This window comes from Zalophus californianus, chromosome 10 (genome assembly GCF_009762305.2).
Source record: "Zalophus californianus isolate mZalCal1 chromosome 10, mZalCal1.pri.v2, whole genome shotgun sequence".
In the NCBI taxonomy this organism is placed as follows: domain Eukaryota; kingdom Metazoa; phylum Chordata; class Mammalia; order Carnivora; family Otariidae; genus Zalophus; species Zalophus californianus.
In genome coordinates, this window is record NC_045604.1 from 85065745 (window position 1) to 85085411 (window position 19667).

General features: G+C 42.7%; 1 protein-coding gene across 5 annotated transcripts in view; it reads left to right on the plus strand.

Moving 5' to 3' along the window:
- Positions 1 to 2017: 2017 nt before the first annotated feature.
- The window catches only part of ACSM5 (acyl-CoA synthetase medium chain family member 5), a 66891-nt gene continuing 49241 nt past the window's right edge, over positions 2018 to 19667 (plus strand). For all 5 annotated transcript variants that reach the window (XR_003523218.2, XR_003523217.2, XR_003523219.2 and 2 more), the window contains exons 1-7: positions 2018 to 2118; positions 3199 to 3223; positions 3414 to 3502; positions 5925 to 6143; positions 11031 to 11241; positions 13838 to 14045; positions 19166 to 19309. Coding sequence is in view for 2 of the 5 variants with exons in the window: in XM_027612694.2 (XP_027468495.2) it covers positions 5940 to 6143; positions 11031 to 11241; positions 13838 to 14045; positions 19166 to 19309 (767 nt within the window). In the remaining 3 variants the exon portion in view is untranslated. The remainder of the gene's footprint in view (positions 2119 to 3198; positions 3224 to 3413; positions 3503 to 5924; positions 6144 to 11030; positions 11242 to 13837; positions 14046 to 19165; positions 19310 to 19667) is intronic.

Below are 19667 nucleotides of genomic sequence, written 5' to 3' on the forward strand. Positions count from 1 at the left end.
CAACCATGACTGCACATTAGGATCTCTTGGGGAACCTCAAAAAAAAAATACTGATGCTCAAGCCCAAACATTCTAGGTTCTGATTTCATTGGTCTATATGGGGTGAGTCTGGGCACCTTTCTTTTTTAAAGCCCCTTAGGTAATACTAATGTATAGCCATCTACACAGTAAACTACACTTAAATTTGTAACCACCTTGGCAGAAGGAAGGCGGCCTGGGCAGGGCCCGGCGGTCAGAATTGCCATTTTCACTCAAGCGCATACCTGTAGGAAGCCTAGTTACACTCAGGCCTGCCGGGGCCCAGCTGGGCAGCAAACTCCAGGGCACTTGAGGAGGGAAGTCAGGTCGTGACCTGAAGAGCAGCCTCCTGGCTTCCCTTTGCGACAGAGAAGGAGCCACAGGCCGCTGGGTGTTCTAAAGAAATCCAGAGGCAGAAATGAAGTCCCTCCTTCCTGGACACACTGGGGCTGCAACAGCCTGAGCAGCGGTGTTCCAAGTTCTGGGGTTCTGGAGGACCAGGGTGGCCCTGGGGAAGAATGGCCATTGTTGGGTAAGAAGGCCCTGCCCAGCCTTTGCTGAGAGGAGCATGCCCAAGGACAGGGGTGGGGCTAGGGGTCACAGGGGGCATCAGGAACAAAACATACCCTGGGGTGCCGGGAGTGGCACAGGAGGAGGGGCTGAGAACTTGGTGCCTAAACATTAGAATTGGAATCCCAGCTCTGTCCCTAATCAGCTATGTGGCCTTGGACATGTCACTGACCCTTTCTGAGTCATTTTCTCACGTGTAAAATGGTTGAACTCACAGGGCTGTCGGAAGGGTTAGCTGAGCTGACAGCCAAGTGAGCCGCAGGGTCCCCGAAGGGCAGGAAGCCGGCCCTCGTCCCACCTCCTAGCCTCTGTCCCACTGCCTGCTCCAGCCACACTGGCCTTCTTGTCGTTCTTCCAGTATGACAGTCACACCCACCTCAGGGGCACTTGTGGTTTCCTCTGCGGACAGCTGTTCACCCAGGTGTATTCAGGTTTACTCTCTCAATCTCCTGCAAGTCTTTGCTCAAATATCATTTTCTCAGGCTGGGTCTTTCCGATCACTTTGCTTAAAACCATTAACTTCCCCAACCCACTCTCGGGTACTTTCTGTCTCTTTCTCGGCTTTATTTTTCTTCACAGGACTAATCACCTTCTAAATTCCTTATAATTTACTTTGCCTAGCAGGTAACAGATGCTCCAAAATCTTTGTTAAATAACTAAACGGAAGGCAGTTATGTTATTGTTAGCATCATCATCATTTTTGTCAATCTGCAGCCCCCAGTTCTGTGCTGCCTGATTCTTACCAAATACTGATGGGCAGCAGTGATGTTGAGACCAGGCTGCCTGAAGAGCAGGTCATCTGTCCATCCACCTCCCTGAGAGTAGAGATTGTATCTTTAGATCTGGCTGCAGATTTGCAGATGAGAATGGTTGCCTGGGACCCAGTAGAGAGGTCTGGGCACTGAGGGGAAATGGAATTTGAAGGCCAAAGAGATGATTCTCTGTGGCCACGCTTGATGGGGAGGGAGAGGAGCTGCTGCCTCCATGGAAATGGGCCACCCTGGCCTGGCCAGGAAATGAGCCAGAGCCACAGGGGAACAAAATACAGTGGAGGACCAACACCCAGTGTGATGCTAACTACTGCAGAGCGAGGCGGTTGATACGTAAGCATCCTCTCCATGAGGTACCCATAGCCTCTCTTCCATCGGAAGGACTCTGAGCCACTTCTAAGGATAGGTAAGGAAGGTGCTCTGAAGAGTAAGTGAGCCTGGAGTTCCCACAGATCCTGGAGACTGAGAGCTTACACCAGCCTGGATGTGATTCTGGGGGAAAAAAGAAACAAACAAACTTTGTACCTAGAATGCTGGAGGTCAGTTTTTACCTCCTACACATAGCAATGTCTGGCAGATAAAAACTGTTCACTAACTTTTAGTTCTCATTTACTCTTCACTGGCTCAGTAAATATTTACTGAACTCTCACTATGTGACAGGGCACTGTCCTGAGGATATAGCTGTACTGAGAATCTAAGATCTCCATCCTTGTGGAGTTTATATTCTAGCCTACGTGTGTGGCAGGGGACAGATGGCACAGTGAGTTAATAGAAAATATTGAACAACAAGTATAAGAGATGATGATTGTATTAATTAGCTTAACTGCATGATGTACATGTCGTATACCTTAAATATATGGAATTTTATCTGTCAATCATACCACAATAAAACTGGAAACAATAATTTTTTTTTTATTTTTATAAAATACATTGAATGTTAGAAAGTGATAAACACTAAGGAGGAAAATCAAGGAGAGAAGGGAGGGTGGGAAGTGTCAGATGGGAGAAGGTTCTAGTTGGGGTTGGGGTGGTGGCCCAAGGCACACTGAATAGGGCCTGTGTGTGAGTGGTGAGGCAGTGAACCATGTAGAAGGAACATCTTGGCAGAGAAGCCAACAAGGATAAAGGCTTGAAGCAGCACCAGCTGGAGCCAGCTCACAGGGGCGTACCAGAGACCATCAGTAATGAGGAATTTTGCAAGCCAGTTGTTAAAACTTTGGTTGTTTGAAATTGGCTGGGCCACCATGGGACTATTTAACCGCAGATATAGGCAAACACTGTGAGACAGGATCATTTTTGCTGTTCTCAGAGATTCACTTTACCAGCAGCAGGGAGAACAAAGGGCAGGCAGACCAGTGCAGTGTGGCTGGAGCAGAGCTAGGAGGTGGGAAGGAGTGGAGAGCCAGGAAATCATGTGGGGCCTTGCAGACTGCTCTTGGAACATTGGCTTGGACTGTGGGCCAGATAGTGGGCCATAGAAGGCTTACAAAAAAAAAAAAAAAAAAAAAAATTAGGTTTAATTTTACATACCATAAATTCATTCAGATATGCCATCATCATCATCGTTATTATTATTAGTAGTAGTAGTAATACATTTACAGATTTGTGCAGCCATGACCACAGTCCAAATTTAAAACATTTCTATCACCTCAAAGAGAGCCTTTGTGTCCATTTGCAGTCATTTCCTGTTCACATATCCAGCCCCAGGCAACTACTCATCTACTTTCTGTCTCTCTGCACTGGAGGATTTGGAGGAGAGAAGGAACATGGTTAGCTTATGTTATTGTTACTATTGTATCCTTTCCGATAAAACATAATGAAATTCCTGTTCTCTCTTCAGATGAGGTGGTGACCTGAATTTTCAGGTAAGACGTGCACCAGAGCCACTGTGAGAGCTGTGACAGTAGCTTGGCAGGGCCGCCCTCGCTGGCTCCAAGCGTGCTGGCCAGTTGAAGCCACCGTGTCCTCTGCTGGCTTCGGGCTCTGCTCTCTCTTGGCTGCATTTGGGGCCAAAGTTCCAGGTGGGAGGCCAAGTCAGCAAATTGCCTTTTCCAGTGTCCTGGAGGAACTTGAATATTTAAGGCCTGCATTCAGCTGAAACAGAACATTGAAGCCCTTTTGCATTTTCTGGGTTCAAAAGCAAGGTAATGTACAGAGAAATCTTTTCAAGGACAGGTATCAGCTGCCTCTGAGGCCTTTGCTGCTTCAACCAAGAAGGGGCGTGCCTGAAATGGCCTTGGGTTAGCAGGGAGGCCAGGGGATTCTAATTATCAGCTATCAAGGGGCAGAGGAATCGTGGGGAGGGAGGCAGAGGAAAAGGCTTGGGGCAGAGTTGAGGGGAGGGGGGGAGTGGTGGAGGGTCAGAGAAGGGGAGTCAGAGGCCCCAGAGCTGGTAGCTACAACAGAGGCCGGGGCCTAGGCATTTCTGGGAAGTGAGACCTGCAAGTCGCCTTGTCCTCTTAAAACCTGACTTTCTTTATCTGTAAAACAGAGAAAATAGCATTTAAATCATAGAATTGTTGTAAGGATTTAAGGAAATAACATCTACAAAGCTTGGTACACGTTAAGCCTTCTGTAGATGGCGATTATTTTTGTTTTTCTCGTTATTGCAACACATTATTATTGTTTTTTACTGTCTTAGTCTGTTTGGGCAGCTGCGGTTTAAACAACGTTTATTTCTCACAGTTCTAGGGACCGGGAATTCCAAGATCAAATTGCGGCAGGCAGATTCGTGTCTGCTGAGAGCCCGCTTCTGGTTCATAGACGCCATCTTTTTGCTCTGTCCTCGCCATGCAAAAGGAGCGAGCCAGCTCTCTGAGGTCTCAGGACCTAATCACCTCCCAAAGGCCCCCACCTCCTGCTGCGATCACACTGGGGGTTAGGATTTAATAAACAAATCTGGGGGAAGCTCAAACTTTTAATCTCTGGCAGTTACAGTACCATATCCTGTTATTATTATGACCAAGAGGAATTTGGTGGAAAGAACCTGCATCTGCTTCTCAGTGCTCTTTAAACAAAGCGCACACAACTCCCTCGGGCTCCTGTTCAGTGCAGAGTCTAATTCCACGTGTCTAGGGTGGGGTCTGGGGTTCTGCAGGTGTCACAAGCTCCCAGGTGATGCTGATGCTGCCGTCCCATAGACCAGACTTTGAATAGCAGGACACTGAGACTGCCCTGACCAATACGGTAGCCACTAGCCGCCTATGGCTGTTGAGCCCTTAGTATGTGGCTACTCCAAACTGAGGTGGGCGCGTAAGTGTGAAATAAATGTTGGATTGTAAGACTTAGTACAAAAAAAAAAAGTAAAATCTCTCTTTAGTAATTTCTTTTTACATTGATTACATGTTGAAATTATAGGATATAGCCGGTGCTGACCAAGAAAAGAGGTAAAGCTAAAATAAAAAGAAAACTTTTATTTGGGGTCTCAAAATTGCCATTCAGAGAACACAGATTTGGGCAGCAACCCAAATAGTGCCACCCACCCCCACCCCCTACTCCAGGGAACAAAAGGCAAGGTTTGTTTTTGTTTTTGTTTTTAAGAGAGAGGGGAAGTGGTCAGGAGAAGGAGAAAGAGAATCTTTTTTTTTAAAAATAATTTATTGTTACGTTAATCACCATACATCATTAGTTTTTGATGGAGAAAGAGAATCTTAAGCAGACTTTACACCCAGCATGGAGCCACTGTGGGGTAGGGGGGGTGGGCCACAAAGGCAGGGCTTGATCTCATGACCCTGAGATCATGACCCCAAGATCATGACCTGAGCTGGAATCAAGAGTCGGACGCTTAACTGATGGAGCCTCACAGTTGCCCCCAAAAGCATGGGTTTTTAAAGACAAAAAGGAATGTTTGTATATGTTGCTTACAAAGAATTTTGATTGATGTTGGTGGCAGAAAACTAGTCTTGACTGAATATAATTGATTGCTAAGGCTATCACTAAACAGTCTCCTACTGTAGCAAGTTGCAGGTATTCTGGTTGAGTCCTTGGAGTATCTGTGGTTTGGCACAGTTCAAAAGTTCGTGGTTCTACTGGTGAGGAGGCCCACCTCCTTCATGGCTCATTTTAAAACCCCTTGACATATATGACCCCATTTTATTTCATCTTTCATACTGGCTAAGTAAAATATTTTAATTCATTTCACCTGTTTCTTTTAAAAGTTTTTTTTTAACGAAGCTACTAGAAAATTGTACATTACAGGTGTGGCTCACATTACATTTCCATTGGATAGTGTTGCCCTAGAGCTTTCTTTGGCTTTGTCAGGCCAGTTCAGGATTTACCTTGGGAAAGTGGGCTTGGGAAGCCTTGAGAAGAGGGCTCTGAGTTATTGACCTCAGGCCCACAGAGATCCATAGGCAGTGAGAAGTGGAAGGGATGGCTCTCAGGCTCAGAGAGAAGAAATGATCAAAATCACACGGTGGATTTAAGACTAAGGCCCAAGACTATGTTTACAAGTCAGTGTGTACTGTAGTCACCATTGGGGCTGACTACAGGTTTCTCCTCCAGCTCAATCTCTCCAACAGAGCCCAGAATTCAGGATTGTGTTCTCTCTCTTCTCTTTGGTGACAGGCTGCACACAATAACATGATGCCATGGCTAAGAAGTTGGGTCCTCAAGGCACTGAGAAATGCCCGGGGATTCTGTGGGCCTCACAGGCAGCAACCACCTCTCCCTGACCCTCAGAAAATTGTGGCCACCTGGGAAGCCATCAGCCTGGGGAGGCAGCCAGTGCCTGAGTACTTCAACTTTGCCCATGATGTGCTGGACATGTGGAGTCAGCTGGAAAAGGTGAAGCCCACTGTGTCCTAGTGTCCCTCTTGGGCCTTAGAGGCTGCCCTCAATTACTGCAGCGTGACTAAAGGCTACAACACAGGTGGACATTTTCACCTGGGAATTTTGCAAGTCCTAAAACTTAAATGGTTAGCATTTAAGCCTTAGGGAGATTATGACCAGGTTTCGTGAGCCTTAGACACTTAGCCCCATCCCTGATGTGTCTCATATTCCTGAACACAAATCACATAGTTGAGACAGTTATGCCCCCTTTGATTCCCTTCCCATCGTTCTGATCAAGCAAAAGAGAAAATTCTGTTTTGATTCTACTCTTCATTAATATTTCTCCCACTGTTGTGTACTTACCTTTTTTTCTGAGAGAGAGAGCACAGAGGTGAGGGGCAGAGAGAGAGGGGGAGAGAGAGAATCTTTTTTTTTTTTTAAGGATTTTATTTATTTATTTGAGAGAGAGAATGAGATAGCATGAGAGGGGGCAGGGTGAGAGGGAGAAGCAGACTCCCCACTGAGCAGGGAGCCTGACGTGGGACTCGATCCCAGGGCTCCAGGATCATGACCTGAGCCGAAGGCAGTCGCCCAACCAACTGAGCCACCCAGGCGCCCGAGAGAGAGAATCTTAAGTAGGCTCCACACCCCATGCGGAGCCCACATGGGGCTCGATCTCACGACCCTGAGATCATGACCTGAGCCAAAATCAAGAGTCGGACACCTAACCAACTGAGCCACCCAGGTGTCCCTGGACTTCCCTTTTAAATAAAGAGAGAGCATGGCTGAGGCTCAAAGCTTTTTACAGATCACAGCAGATATGTAGAATTGAATTAAAATTATCTTGATTTCTTTGTGTGTCTCTGAGCATATACTTCCTTCTTTTTTTTTCTCTTCTTTAGGTGTCTGCTTGTGTCTCTCTGTGTATATTATAGTCACTTTTTATTTATGTTAAAGATGCTAACCTTTTATTTTATAGTAGGAGACTATAAACTTTATCTCAACACAATTTACTTATGTTAATTTTAAGAAGAGCTTGTGTAAAGAAAAACAATGAGGAAAATAATATTGTTAGTAGATTCAGTAAAAGTATACTGTTAGTGGATATAGTAAAGTATGAAAGTGGCTTTGTAGTCAGATAGACATGGTTCCTTGTACAAATGCCCTAAGCTCTTTGGATCTCAGTTTTCTCATCTATAAAATGGAAGTCATACTATCTGCCACCTGGAGTTGTTGTGAGAATGAAATGAGAAGCGTATGTAAGAGATGGAGCTGGGGTGCCCCATTCCTGTCTACAAAATCTGAGCTCTTTTTCCACAATGGGATCGTCCTTGGAGGACTTCTACTAAAGATAAATACAAATAGGGTTATATCAGCAAAAATGGTGGAATAAGGACTTTCTAAAATTTCATCTTCTCTAAAAACAACAACAATAAAAAACCTTGGGAAAATTGCCAGAATCTACTTCTTAGAACTCTGGAAACTAACCAAAGGCTGGAATAGCTCAGGGACTATTTATTAAAGAAGCACTCATTAAAGATTTGGGTGAATCTCAGAATGCTCCTGAGATATTACCTTGTTATGCAAAAGTAACGTATCCCTTAGTGACAATTTTGGGAAAAGTCTAAAACACATCTGAGGAAGTTCGACTCTCAGGAAACAGGAACCACCAGAAAATATTAGCTTCTCCATTATGTATGCATTTAGCAGCTTACTGAAGTCTACCCTTGACAAAGTTGAAATGTACATTTTTTAGACTTGATTGCCATTGAAGCAGAAATTATAAAGTTGCAAAAAAAATGATTACATATCCCAAATTGATCTAGATACTCAAAGTAATCTTTATTAAAATCCCAGTAGACTTCTTTGCAGAAATAGATAATCTTGTCCAAAGTTTCACATGGAAAGGCAAAGGACCCATAATAACCACAGCAGTCTTGATAAAGAAACACAACAGGACTCACACTTCCCTATTTCAAAACCTACTACTAAGTGACAGTAATAAAGACTGTATGAGAAAAAAAAGGCACTGTGACACTGGTAAAAACACAGATATGGATGAATGGGATAGAATTGAGAGTCCAGAAATAAACCCATAAATCTATGGTCAGTTGGTTTTCAACAAAGGTGTCAGTAAATTCAAGGGGGAAAGAATCATCTTTCCAGGGCACCTGGGTGGCTCAGTTGGTTAAGCAACTGCCTTTGGCTCAGGTCATGATCCCGGAGTCCTGGGATCGAGTCCCACATCGGGCTCCCGGCTCAGCGGGGAGCCTGCTTCTCCCTCTGACCCTCTTCCCTCTCAAGCTGTTTCTCTCTCGCTCACTCTCTAATAAATAAATAAACAAATAAATAAAATCTTTTAAAAAACCTCATCTTTCCAGCTAGTGGTGCTGGGACATATTATATGATTCCATTCATATGAAATATCCAGAATAGGTAAATCCATAGAGACAAAAAGTAGATTAGTGGTTGCCAAGGGCTAGGGAGAGGGGGGAATAGGGAGTGCCTGCTAATCTGTATGGTATTTCTTTTTAGGATAATGAAAATGTTCTGGAATTATGTTGTGGCAATGATTATACCACTTTGTGAATATACTAAAAACCATTGAATTGACCTTAAGGGTTCCCCATTGAGAATGATATTCACTGTGGGCTTTTCATAGATGGCTTTTATGATATTGAGGTGTGTTCCTTCTATCCCTACACTCTGAAGAGTTTTAATCAAGAAAGGATGCTGTATTTTGTCAAATGCTTTTTCTGCATCGATTGAGAGGACCATATGGTTCTTGTCTTGTCTTTTATTAATGTGATCTATCACATTGATTGATTTGTGAATATTGAACCATCCTTGCATCCCATGAATAAATCCCACCTGGTCGTGATGGATAATCCTTTTAATGGACTGTTGGATCCTATTGGCTAGGATCTTGTTGAGTATTTTGGCATCCATGTTCATCAGGGATATTGGTCTGTAATTTTCCTTTTTGATGGGGTCTTTGCCTGGTTTTGGGATCATGGTAATGCTGGCTTCATAGAACAAGTTTGGAAGTTTTCCTTCATTTCTATTTTTTGAAATAGCTTCAGTAGAATAGGTATTACTTCTTCTTTAAATGTTTGGTAGAATTCCCCAGGGAATCCATCAGGCCCTGGACTCTTGTTTTTGGGGAGGTTTTTGATTACTGCTTCAATTTCGTTACTGGTTATTTGTCTATTCAGATTGTCTATTTCTTCCTGTTTCAGTCTTGGTAGTTTATAAGTTTCCAGGAAGGCATCCATTTCTTCCAGGTTGCTTAATTTGTTCGCATATAGTTGCTGGTAATAATTTCTAATAACTGTTTCTATTTCCTTGGTGTTAGTCGTGATCTCTCCCCTTTCATTCATGATTTTATTGATTTGGGTCCTTTCCCTTTTCTTTTGAATAAGTCTGGCTAGAGATTTATCGATCTTATTGATTCTTTCAAAGAACCAACTTCTAGTTTTGTTGATTTGTTCTGTTTTTCTGGTTTTTATTTCATTGATATCTGCTCTAATCTTTATTATTTCTCTTCTCCTGCTCAGTTTAGGCTTTATTTGCTGTTCTTTCTCCAGCTATTTTAGGTGTAAGGTTAGCTTGTGCATTTGGGATTTTTCTACGTTTTTGAGAGAGGCTTGGATGGCTATGTATTTCCCCCCTAGGACAGCCTTTGCAGTATCCCATAGATTTTGGACCGATGTGTTTTCATTCTCATTAGTTTCCATGAATTGTTTTAGTTCTTTAATTTCCTGGTTGACCCAGTCATTCTTTAGCAGGATGCTCTTTAACTTCCAAGTGTTTGAATTCCTTCCAAATTTTTCTTGTGATTGAGTTCCAGTTTCAAAGCATTGTGGTCTGATAACATGGAGGGAATAATCTCAATCTTTTGATATCTGCTGAGACCTGATTTGTAATTCAGTATGTGGTCTATTCTGGAGAAAGTTCCATGTGCACTCAAGAAGAATGAGTATTCTCTTCTTTTAGGATGGAATGTTCTCTATATATCTACAAAGTCCATCTGGTCCAATGTGTCATTCAAAGCTCTTTTCTTTGTTGATCTTTTGCTTAGATGATCTGTCCATTGCTGAGAGTGGAGTGTTGAGGTCTCCTACTATTAATGTATTATTATCAATGTTTCTTTATTTTGGTTATTAATTGGTTTATATAATTGGCTGCTCCCATGTTGGGGGCATAGATATTTATAATTGTTAGATCTTGTATCATTGAACACTACATCAAAAACTAATGATGTACTATATGTTGGCTAACAGAACATAATAAAAAATTAAAAAAATAAAGCAAAAAAAACCGCATTGTAAGTTGAAAATATCGTAATTGGAAAATGCATTTAATACACCTAACCTACTGAGCATCATAGCATAGCCTCTCCTACCTTCAGCATGCTCAGAACACTTATGTTAGTTAGATGGCAAAACTATCTAACACAAAGGCTACTTTATAATAAAGTGTTAAATATCTCAAAAAAAAACCCCATTAAATTGTGCACTTAAGAATAGTGAATTTTATGGCATGAGATTTATATCTCAAGAGGAGAGGGTACAGAACAGTATGAATCATATGCTACCTTTTGCATTAAAAAGATGGTACAGAAAACAGAATATACTTACTGTTTGCCTAAAGAAACACTGAATGGATATGCAAGAAACTGATAATATTGGTTATACATTGAGGCAGGTGAAGTGGAGAACAGGATAGATGGGTGCAAGGATGGAAGTAAGCCTTCTCAATGCATCTTTTTGTTGTTTTGAGTTGGAACCCCGTGACTGTAATAACTACAGAAAAATAAAATTAAATTAAAAAAAAACAACAAGCAAACAAAAATCCTCAACAAATGTTTTCTATTTCTTTTCTGCCTACACTGCTATCTAGGCTGGGCACCGGCCCCGGATCCCCGCATTCTGGTGGGTCAATGGCAAGGGAACAGAGGTCAAGTGGAACTTTGAGGAGCTGGGGGAGCAGTCCAGGAAGGTGGCTAATGTGCTCCAGGACATGTGTGGCCTTCAGCCTGGGGACAGGATGATGCTGGTGCTCCCGCGGCTCCCAGAGTGGTGGCTGGTCAGCGTGGCATGCATACGGACAGGTCAGTGAGCGGGGCTGAGACTACCAGTTGGGGTGGACACACCTGCCAGAGTTTTGCATAGTCCACATGGTTTGGGAGATGGAACAAAGAGAACCGTGTGGAGTTTGTTTACCTCCCCTTTGCCCCACAATCACAAATTTGAGCACAAGGGTCAGATGGTAATGTAACTGATGAAAGTAGGTCAGTGTGAGGCAGTAGGGAACAGTGGGAACTGCAGTAAACTGGAGCTCACATGCCTCATCACACAGGGACAAGTGCTTCCCGACCCAGCCAGATGTTTCCGGGTGTGAAGGAGGGACAGTATTGCCAGCACTTCTGACTTTGTGATAGAAACCTGGATTTTTATGAAAAAAACAAACAAACAAACAAACAAAAAAACAACTTCTAATCTTATAGTGTTGAGAACTAAATAAACTTTTAAAAAATTCTGAGTAGACAAACCAAACATATTTTTTTTTGCTGGTTTTGGTTTAGGAGCCACTAGTGTGTGGAGAGTAATGCAATTATGGATAAGATCTTCATAATCAATCTACATTAGTTTCACTCTTAGACTTTATGGCTCTCACCACCAAAGCATCTACCAGCTCCCAAGGGAAAGAAGAGAAGGACAAAATAATCAAAGCAATAAAATTAGCCCTTGAGGGTTCCTCCTCCTGCTGTTATGAATGGCCAAGGCAGTGGGCCATTGATCTTCCTGGGATGATTCTTCTAGCAGAGGAGGCAAAAGGACACAGTCCATAGAACTCAGAGAGCCTCTGCTGACCCTGTCTGATGCTCTTATTGGAAGGGCTGGGCGTTTTTTTGCTGATTTTACAAAAGCAAGACAACTACTTTTGGTGGAGAGCTGGTTTCTCCATCCACTGGGAACTTTCCACCATTTGAAATGTCCACCCCCTCCCAGTCATGTCCCTAGAACAATCTACCTGAAATACAGATGTTTTCACAAATAATGTTTGCAAAACAGAGGGATACAAACTCACACCAGAGAATTAGCTTTTTTATATGAACAAGTTTAGCCAACTATTTTGTGACTGGATTGTCAAAAAAAAAAGCAGGAACTTTCATTTCATTTTTATATATTTTTGCACAATATATAAAAGTGAACACCATTCTAGTGTATCCAGCTAGAGGAAAAGAAAGAGGCACACAGGTTTGGGGAGTTCTCCATATTCTTCCATGACATATAAGGTTTATTTAAATGAGAGCCAAGGTAAGGGAGCCCTCATACTTTTCTTGAGGCCTACTATATGCTAGGCACTGTGTTGGGCACTTTGCATGATCAAAACTTCCTTTTGGGGTATTATTTTCATTCTTTTCCCTATTACCTAAATGTCTCCAGTTCCCTCAGTTAGGCAGCTTCACCCATTTCTTTGATGTCCAAATAAAATAAGACAACAACACATATGACTATGTCAAGCCCAACATCCTCTCCAACATCTTAGAGGATACCCAAGCTGGATGTCCTCACATTCTCACATTCTCACATTCTCACCTTCTCCTGATGTGCACTGATCACCTCTCTTCCAGTCTAAGGTATTGGACTCATTTCTCTTGCTGACAGCCCCAGCTGTCCACCCTCTGACTGGGCTCCCAAAGCACCACACACAACTCTGGTGGGACAGACTTGTTCTGGAAATAGCTAAAGCACAGAGAGATGAACTGAAGAAACACCGTTTAGCTCCAAAAGTGTTCATGCTGGGGTTTAAATCCTGTAAAAGTTTAGGAAATAAAGGGGAGGGTAATGAGAACTCTGGCTTGGCTCCTACACCATTTGGGATTGGCCTCTTCCTTTGTTTACTGACCTCTCTCACTGGCTGTGGCAGGATGACTGATTCCTTTAGGATCTCTTTCTTATCTGTGAAATGAGAGTGCTGGGTTCCATGGGGGTGTTTACATCCTCCGTTCTGAGGTACTCAGGTGGTTTTTCAGGTATCTGATTAAAATTTGTTCCTGCTTTCCACTTCCTTATCCTTTTTTCTTGGGAAAAGATGGACTCAGCTACCTTCAGCATGGGTTTGGTTGAAGTTATATGAGTCCTGGAGCGCCCACCTATGTTTTCTGCCCTCCTGCCTCCCCTCCTAAGAGATCCACTCTCAACACTAGGATTTTTTGTAGGCTTTTGTGTGCAGGCAGGGAAAACCATTGAGCTAGGTCATCTCTAAGGCAATATAATATAACATTTGAGATCATGGACCCCTAGGCTTACTACCTCCTGGATTCACTATCCCAGCTCTACAACATGTTATCTATGTGAACTTGGGCAAGTTATCCCATTTAATTAAGGCATAAGGGTCTGTCTTAATTATTGCTGTTGTTGTTGTTTTAATCTGCAAAATGGGTGTAATAATAGCATCTACTCTCCAGGGTTGCAAGAATTAAATAAAATAATGCGTGCATAGTTCTTAGCACATGTAAGTGCTCCATAAACATATTCTGGATTTCATTATTATCATTATTGTTACCTTTGCCGTTCAGGCATTCCATCTCTTTCTAGTCCCTTCCTGTTCCTATCTCTGATGGGGAAATCTGGTCTGGACCTCTTCACAGGGGTCTTCCCCTGCCGTCCAGTCAACATCCCTTCTCTCTGTGATGCCAGGGGCTGTCGTGATTCCAGGTGTCTCTCAGCTGACGGAGAAGGACCTCAAATATCGGCTGCAGGCGTCCAGGGCCAAGTCCATTATCACCAGTGACTCCCTGGCTCCGCGGGTGGACGCCATTAGCGCCGACTGTCCCTCCCTCCAGTCCAAGCTACTGGTGTCAGATGGCAGTCGGCCAGGCTGGATGAGCTTCAGGGAACTCCTCCGGTAAGTTGGGGCTCTCCAGAGAACACATAAAGAACAGGCCAAGGCTTTTCCCCTTTAAGTAATGGGAGATGGAATGCAGCACTGATTGTTCAGGAAGAGAGTAAACCAGAAAGGAGTGCTCACTGTGGGGCCAGATGGACCTGAGACCTAATCCTGGTGACCACTTTAAGATCCTTCAAAATCACCTGCTGAGGCAGTACTAGAATCATCATTAGCTTTTCTGGGCGTCATTTACTTCAATAATGGTGGTGGTGGTTGCAGAGCTATTAGCCAGAGTAAACAAGATAACCCATAGGATGCATTTAGGACAGAGTAGGTGATCAATTAGTAATATAAAATAGCTACCATGCATTGTGTGCTTAGTGTATGCCAGGCATAAGTGCTAGGTAAGCATTTACTTACATTCATTCATGAACCAAGGTGTAATGAACATCTATTTTGTTACAAGCATTGTGTTTTTTTTAAATTTTTTATTGTTATGTTAATCACCATACATTACATCATTAGTTTTGGATGTAGTGTTCCATGATTCATTGTTTGTGCATAACACCCAGTGCTCCGTGCAGAACGTGCCCTCTTTAATACCCATCACCAGGCTAACCTATCCCCCCACCCCCCTCCCCTCTAGAACCCTCAGTTTGTTTTTCAGAGTCCAAGGTCTCTCATGGTCTCCCCCTCCGATTTCCCCCCTTCATTCTTCCCCTCCTGCTATCTTCTTCTTTTTTTCTTTTTTAACATATATTGCATTATTTGTTTCAGAGGTACAGATCTGTGTTTCAACAGTGTTTCACAATTCACAGCACTCACCATAGCACATACCCTCCCCAATGTCTATCACCCAGCCACCCCATCCCTCCCACCCCCCCCACTACTCCAGCAGCCCTCAGTTTGTTTCCTGAGATTAAGAATTCCTCATATCAGTGAGGTCATATGATACATGTCTTTCTCTGATTGACTTATTTCACTCAGCATAACACCCTCCAATTCCATCCACGTCGTTGCAAATGGCAAAATCGCATTCCTTTTGATGACTGCATAATATTCCATTGTGTATATATACCACCTCTTCTTTATCCATTCATCTGTCGATGGACATCTTGGCTCTTTCCACAGTTTGGCTATTGTGGACATTGCTGCTATAAACATTGGGATGCACGAACCCCTTCGGGTCCCTACATTTGTATCTTTGTGGTAAATACCCAGGAGTGCAATTGCTGGATCGAATGGTAGCGCTAATTTCAACTGTTTGAGGAACCTCCATACTGTTTTCCAGAGGGGTTGCACCAGCTTGCATTCCCACCAACAGTGTAGGAGGGTTCCCCTTTCTCCGCATCCCCGCCAACATCTGTCTTTCCTGACTCGTTAATTTTAGCCATTCTGACGGGTGTGAGGTGGTATCTCATTGAGGTTTTGATTTGGATTTCCCTGATGCCGAGCGATGGTGAACACTTTTTCATGTGCCTGTTGGCCATTTGGATGTCTTCTTTGGAAAAATGTCTGTTCATGTCTTCTGCCCATTTCTTGATTGGATTATTTGTTCTTTGGGTGTTGAGTTTGATAAGTTCTTTATAGATTTTGGATACTAGCCCTTTATCTGATATGTCATTTGCAAGTATTTTCTCCCATTGTGTCGGTTGTCTTTTGGTTTTGTGGACTGTTTCTTTTGCTGTGCAAAAGCTTTTTATCTTGATGAAATCCCAATAGTTTATTTTTGCCCTGGCTTCCCTTGCCTTTGGCGATGTTTCTAGGAAGAAGTTGATGTGGCCGAGGTTGAAGAGGTTGCTTCTGATGGACTCCTGTCTCACATTTAGGTCTTTCAACCATTTGGAGTCTATTTTTGTGTGTGGTGTAAGGAAATGGTCCAGTTTCATTCTTCTGCATGTGGCTGTCCAATTTTCCCAACACCATTTGTTGAAGAGACTGTCTTTTTTCCATTGGACCTTCTTTCCTGCTTTGTCAAAGATGAGTTGACCATAGAGTTGAGGGTCCATTTCTGGGCTCTCTATTCTGTTCCATCGATCTATGTGTCTGTTTTTGTGCCAGTACCATACTGTCTTGATGATGACAGCTTTGTAATAGAGCTGGAAGTCTGGAATTGTGATGCCGCCAGCTTTGCTTTTCTTGTTCAACATTCCTCTGGCTATTCGGGGTCTCTTTTGGTTGCATACAAATTTTAGGATTATTTGTTCCATTTCTTTGAAGAAAATGGATGGTATTTTGATGGGGATTGCATTGAATGTGTAAATTGCTCTAGGTAGCATTGGTATCTTCACAATGTTTGTTCTTCCAATCCATGAGCATGGAACGTTTTTCCATTTCTTTGTGTCTTTCTCAATTTCTTTCATGAGTATTTTATAGTTTTCTGAGTACAGATCCTTTGCCTCTTTGGTTAGATTTATTCCTAGTTATCTTATGGTTTTGGGTGCAATTGTAAATGGAATCGACTCCTTAATTTGTCTCTCTTCTGTCTTGTTGTTGGTGTATAGGAATGCCACTGATTTCTGTGCATTGATTTTATATCCTGCCACTTTACTGAATTCGTGTATGAGTTCTAGCAGTTTTGGGGTGGAGTCTTTTGGGTTTTCCACATACAGTATCATATCATCTGCAAAGAGTGAGAGTTTGACTTCCTCTTTGCCGATTTGGATGCCTTTGATTTCTTTTTGTTGTCTGATTGCTGTGGCTAGGACTTCTAATACTATGTTGAATAGCAGTGGTGAGAGTGGACATCCCTGCCACATTCCTGACCTTAGGGGGAAAGCTCTCAGTTTTTCCCCATTGAGAATGATATTGGCTGTGGGTTTTTCATAGATGGCTTTTATGATATTGAGGTATGTACCCTCTATCCCTATACTCTGAAGAGTTTTGATCAAGAAAGGATGCTGTACTTTGTCAAATGCTTTCTCTGCATCTATTAAGAGAATCATATGATTCTTGTTCTTTCTTTTGTTAATATATTGTATCACGTTGATTGATTTGTGGCTGTTGAACCATCCTTGCAGCCCAGGGATAAATCCCACTTGGTCATGGTGAATAATCCTTTTAATGTACTGTTGGATCCTATTGGCTAGTATTTTGGTGAGAATTTTTGCATCCATGTTCATCAAGGATATTGGTCTGTAATTCTCCTTTTTGATGGGGTCTTTGTCTGGTTTTGGGATCAAGGTAATGGTGGCCTCATAAAACGAGTTTGGAAGTTTTCCTTCCATTTCTACACTTTGGAACAGTTTCAGGAGAATCGGTATTAATTCTTCTTTAAATGTTTGGTAGAATTCCCCTGGGAAGCCATCTGGCCCTGGGCTTTTGTTTTTTGCGAGATTTTTGATGACTGCTTCAATTTCCTTAGTACAAGCATTGTGTTTGGTACTGAGAGCCCAATAATGAATCAGACATCGTCTTATCTAATTCTTGGAAAAAAACCTATGAAATGCACTTTAACCCAATTTTACAGGTGAAGAACTGATAAGTAAAGTGACTTGTGCAAGATGCTAACAAGTAGTTACATCAGATTGGGACAGAACCAAAAGCCCTTTGCCTTTGAGCAATGCCTTGGTGGAAGCTTACCTGGGAATTTGAGATTTTGTCTTGAACAGAAGCAGAAGCAAAAAGGGGCCCTGTCAGGGGCCTGCACCATTAAGTCACAAATGCCCATCCCACAGACCAGCTGCCTCACATTCACCTGAGTGTTGTTCTACTTTGTTTTATTTATTTATTTTTTAGTAATATCAACATTTGTTTCTTATCAGTAGCTTCATTTGGAAAAGAACTATGTGCCACATTCTCTTAAATGTGTCACAATTTTTAGGATAAGGCCCACAAGCATGCATTATAAATAATGTATCCTGTATTTTCCAAAATATTGTATTTCCAACATATGGCTTTTTAAAAATCATATATTATTATATTTCAGTGTAATGATTAGCAGCAGAAACTGAAACAGAAGATACTTAACATGTGTAGGTAATAAAGTTAAGTACAAAAAGGTATATTTCTAAGTTTGCGGACATGGTAAATACTCTTCAGATTGTTCTTGCCTACCCTAGAATGCAAACTTTCTACAATAAGATTATGGAAAATTCTCTTTTTAAAATTTTATTTAGCTATTTATCTTCGGGTGCTGTTTTAAATTCAGGTTCTAAGGCCCCCCATCTGACTTATGTAACCAGACGTATCTGAGCTAAGGCCCTGGGACTCTGTGTTGTAAGAGATCTGCCCAGATGATTTCTATGAGCTGTCAGGTTGGCCTAGACAAGTGATTTTCAATTTCGACTGTCATCAGAGTTACCCGAGGAGCTTTAAAAAAAAAAAAAAAAACACAGTAAAACCAAAGGGGCACCTGGGTGGCTCAGTCAGTTAAGCATCCGACTCTTGATTTCAGCTCAGGTCATAATCTCAGGGGTCATGGGACAGAGCCCTGTGTTGTGTTCTGCGCTGGGCATGGAGCCTGCTTAAGGTTCTCTCTCTCCCTCTCCCCCTACCACCTCCCCCTGCCACCACCCTTCAAGTGCGCACGTGCACTGTCTCAAAAACAAAAAGAAAAAAACAAAACCACAAAAAAAAAACCCAATGCCTAGGCCCACCATTGAAGATTCTGGTTTTTCTCCAGGGTGGGGCCTAAGCAATGGTATTTCTTTTAAAAACTCACCTGGTGCTCCTATGGTGTAGCCAGGATTGAGAACCAGTCGGTGAGAAGATTCTCCAGATCACAGAACTTTAGGAATTACACAGATCTCAAATCTCTGAATTTAGGGAACCCTTCAGCCCTAAACTATTGGGAATTGAGGTGGGCGTGAGGCTGTGCCCCAGTGTGCAGAAGCGTAGGCACGGAAACATGCATGTTCTACCAGAAAGTCTTCCTGCCCTGGTGGAGGAGCACAGGCTATTTTGAGTGAGTCACTGCACCATTTTTGAGCCTCCATTTCCTTATTTACAAAGGGTTCTAATGATAGTAGTACCTATGCCGGGAGGTCATCGTAGGGCCCAGAGATGCAAGCTGGAGCTTCTAGCACAGTGCCTCACATGTAGTATATATTAAAATGGTGGCCAATATTGTTATAAATATTATTATTATGACTATTTTTACTACTTGTAATGCTACCGAGGATTTTTATATTTTACAGCGAGGCATCCACAGAGCACAACTGTGTGAGGACCAAGAGTCAAGACCCTCTGGCCATCTACTTCACAAGTGGCACCACTGGGGCCCCCAAGATGGTTGAGCACTCCCAGGCCAGCTACGGACTGGGTTTTGTGGCCATCGGAAGGTACCAGGGGACAGTTCATCTGCTGGGTCCAAGGAACAGAAAGTAGGGAGTGAGCTGAAGGAATGTGAGTAAGGTGCATAGTGGCAAGAGTGAGGTCAGAGAGCTAACAAAGTGGCAAATCCAGTAGAATCTGAAGGCTTTGGGCTTTACTTTGAGAGAGGTGAGAAGCCACTGGAGGTGTTTTTGTTTCTATTTTTGTTTTTAATTGTGGTAGAAGATACTTCACATAAAATTAACCATTTTTAAGTGTAGACTTCAGTGTCATTAAGGACATTCACATTGTTGTGCAGTCATCCCCACCGTCCATCTCGGGAACATTTCCATTTTGCAAATCTGAATCCACATTACACAATCCACA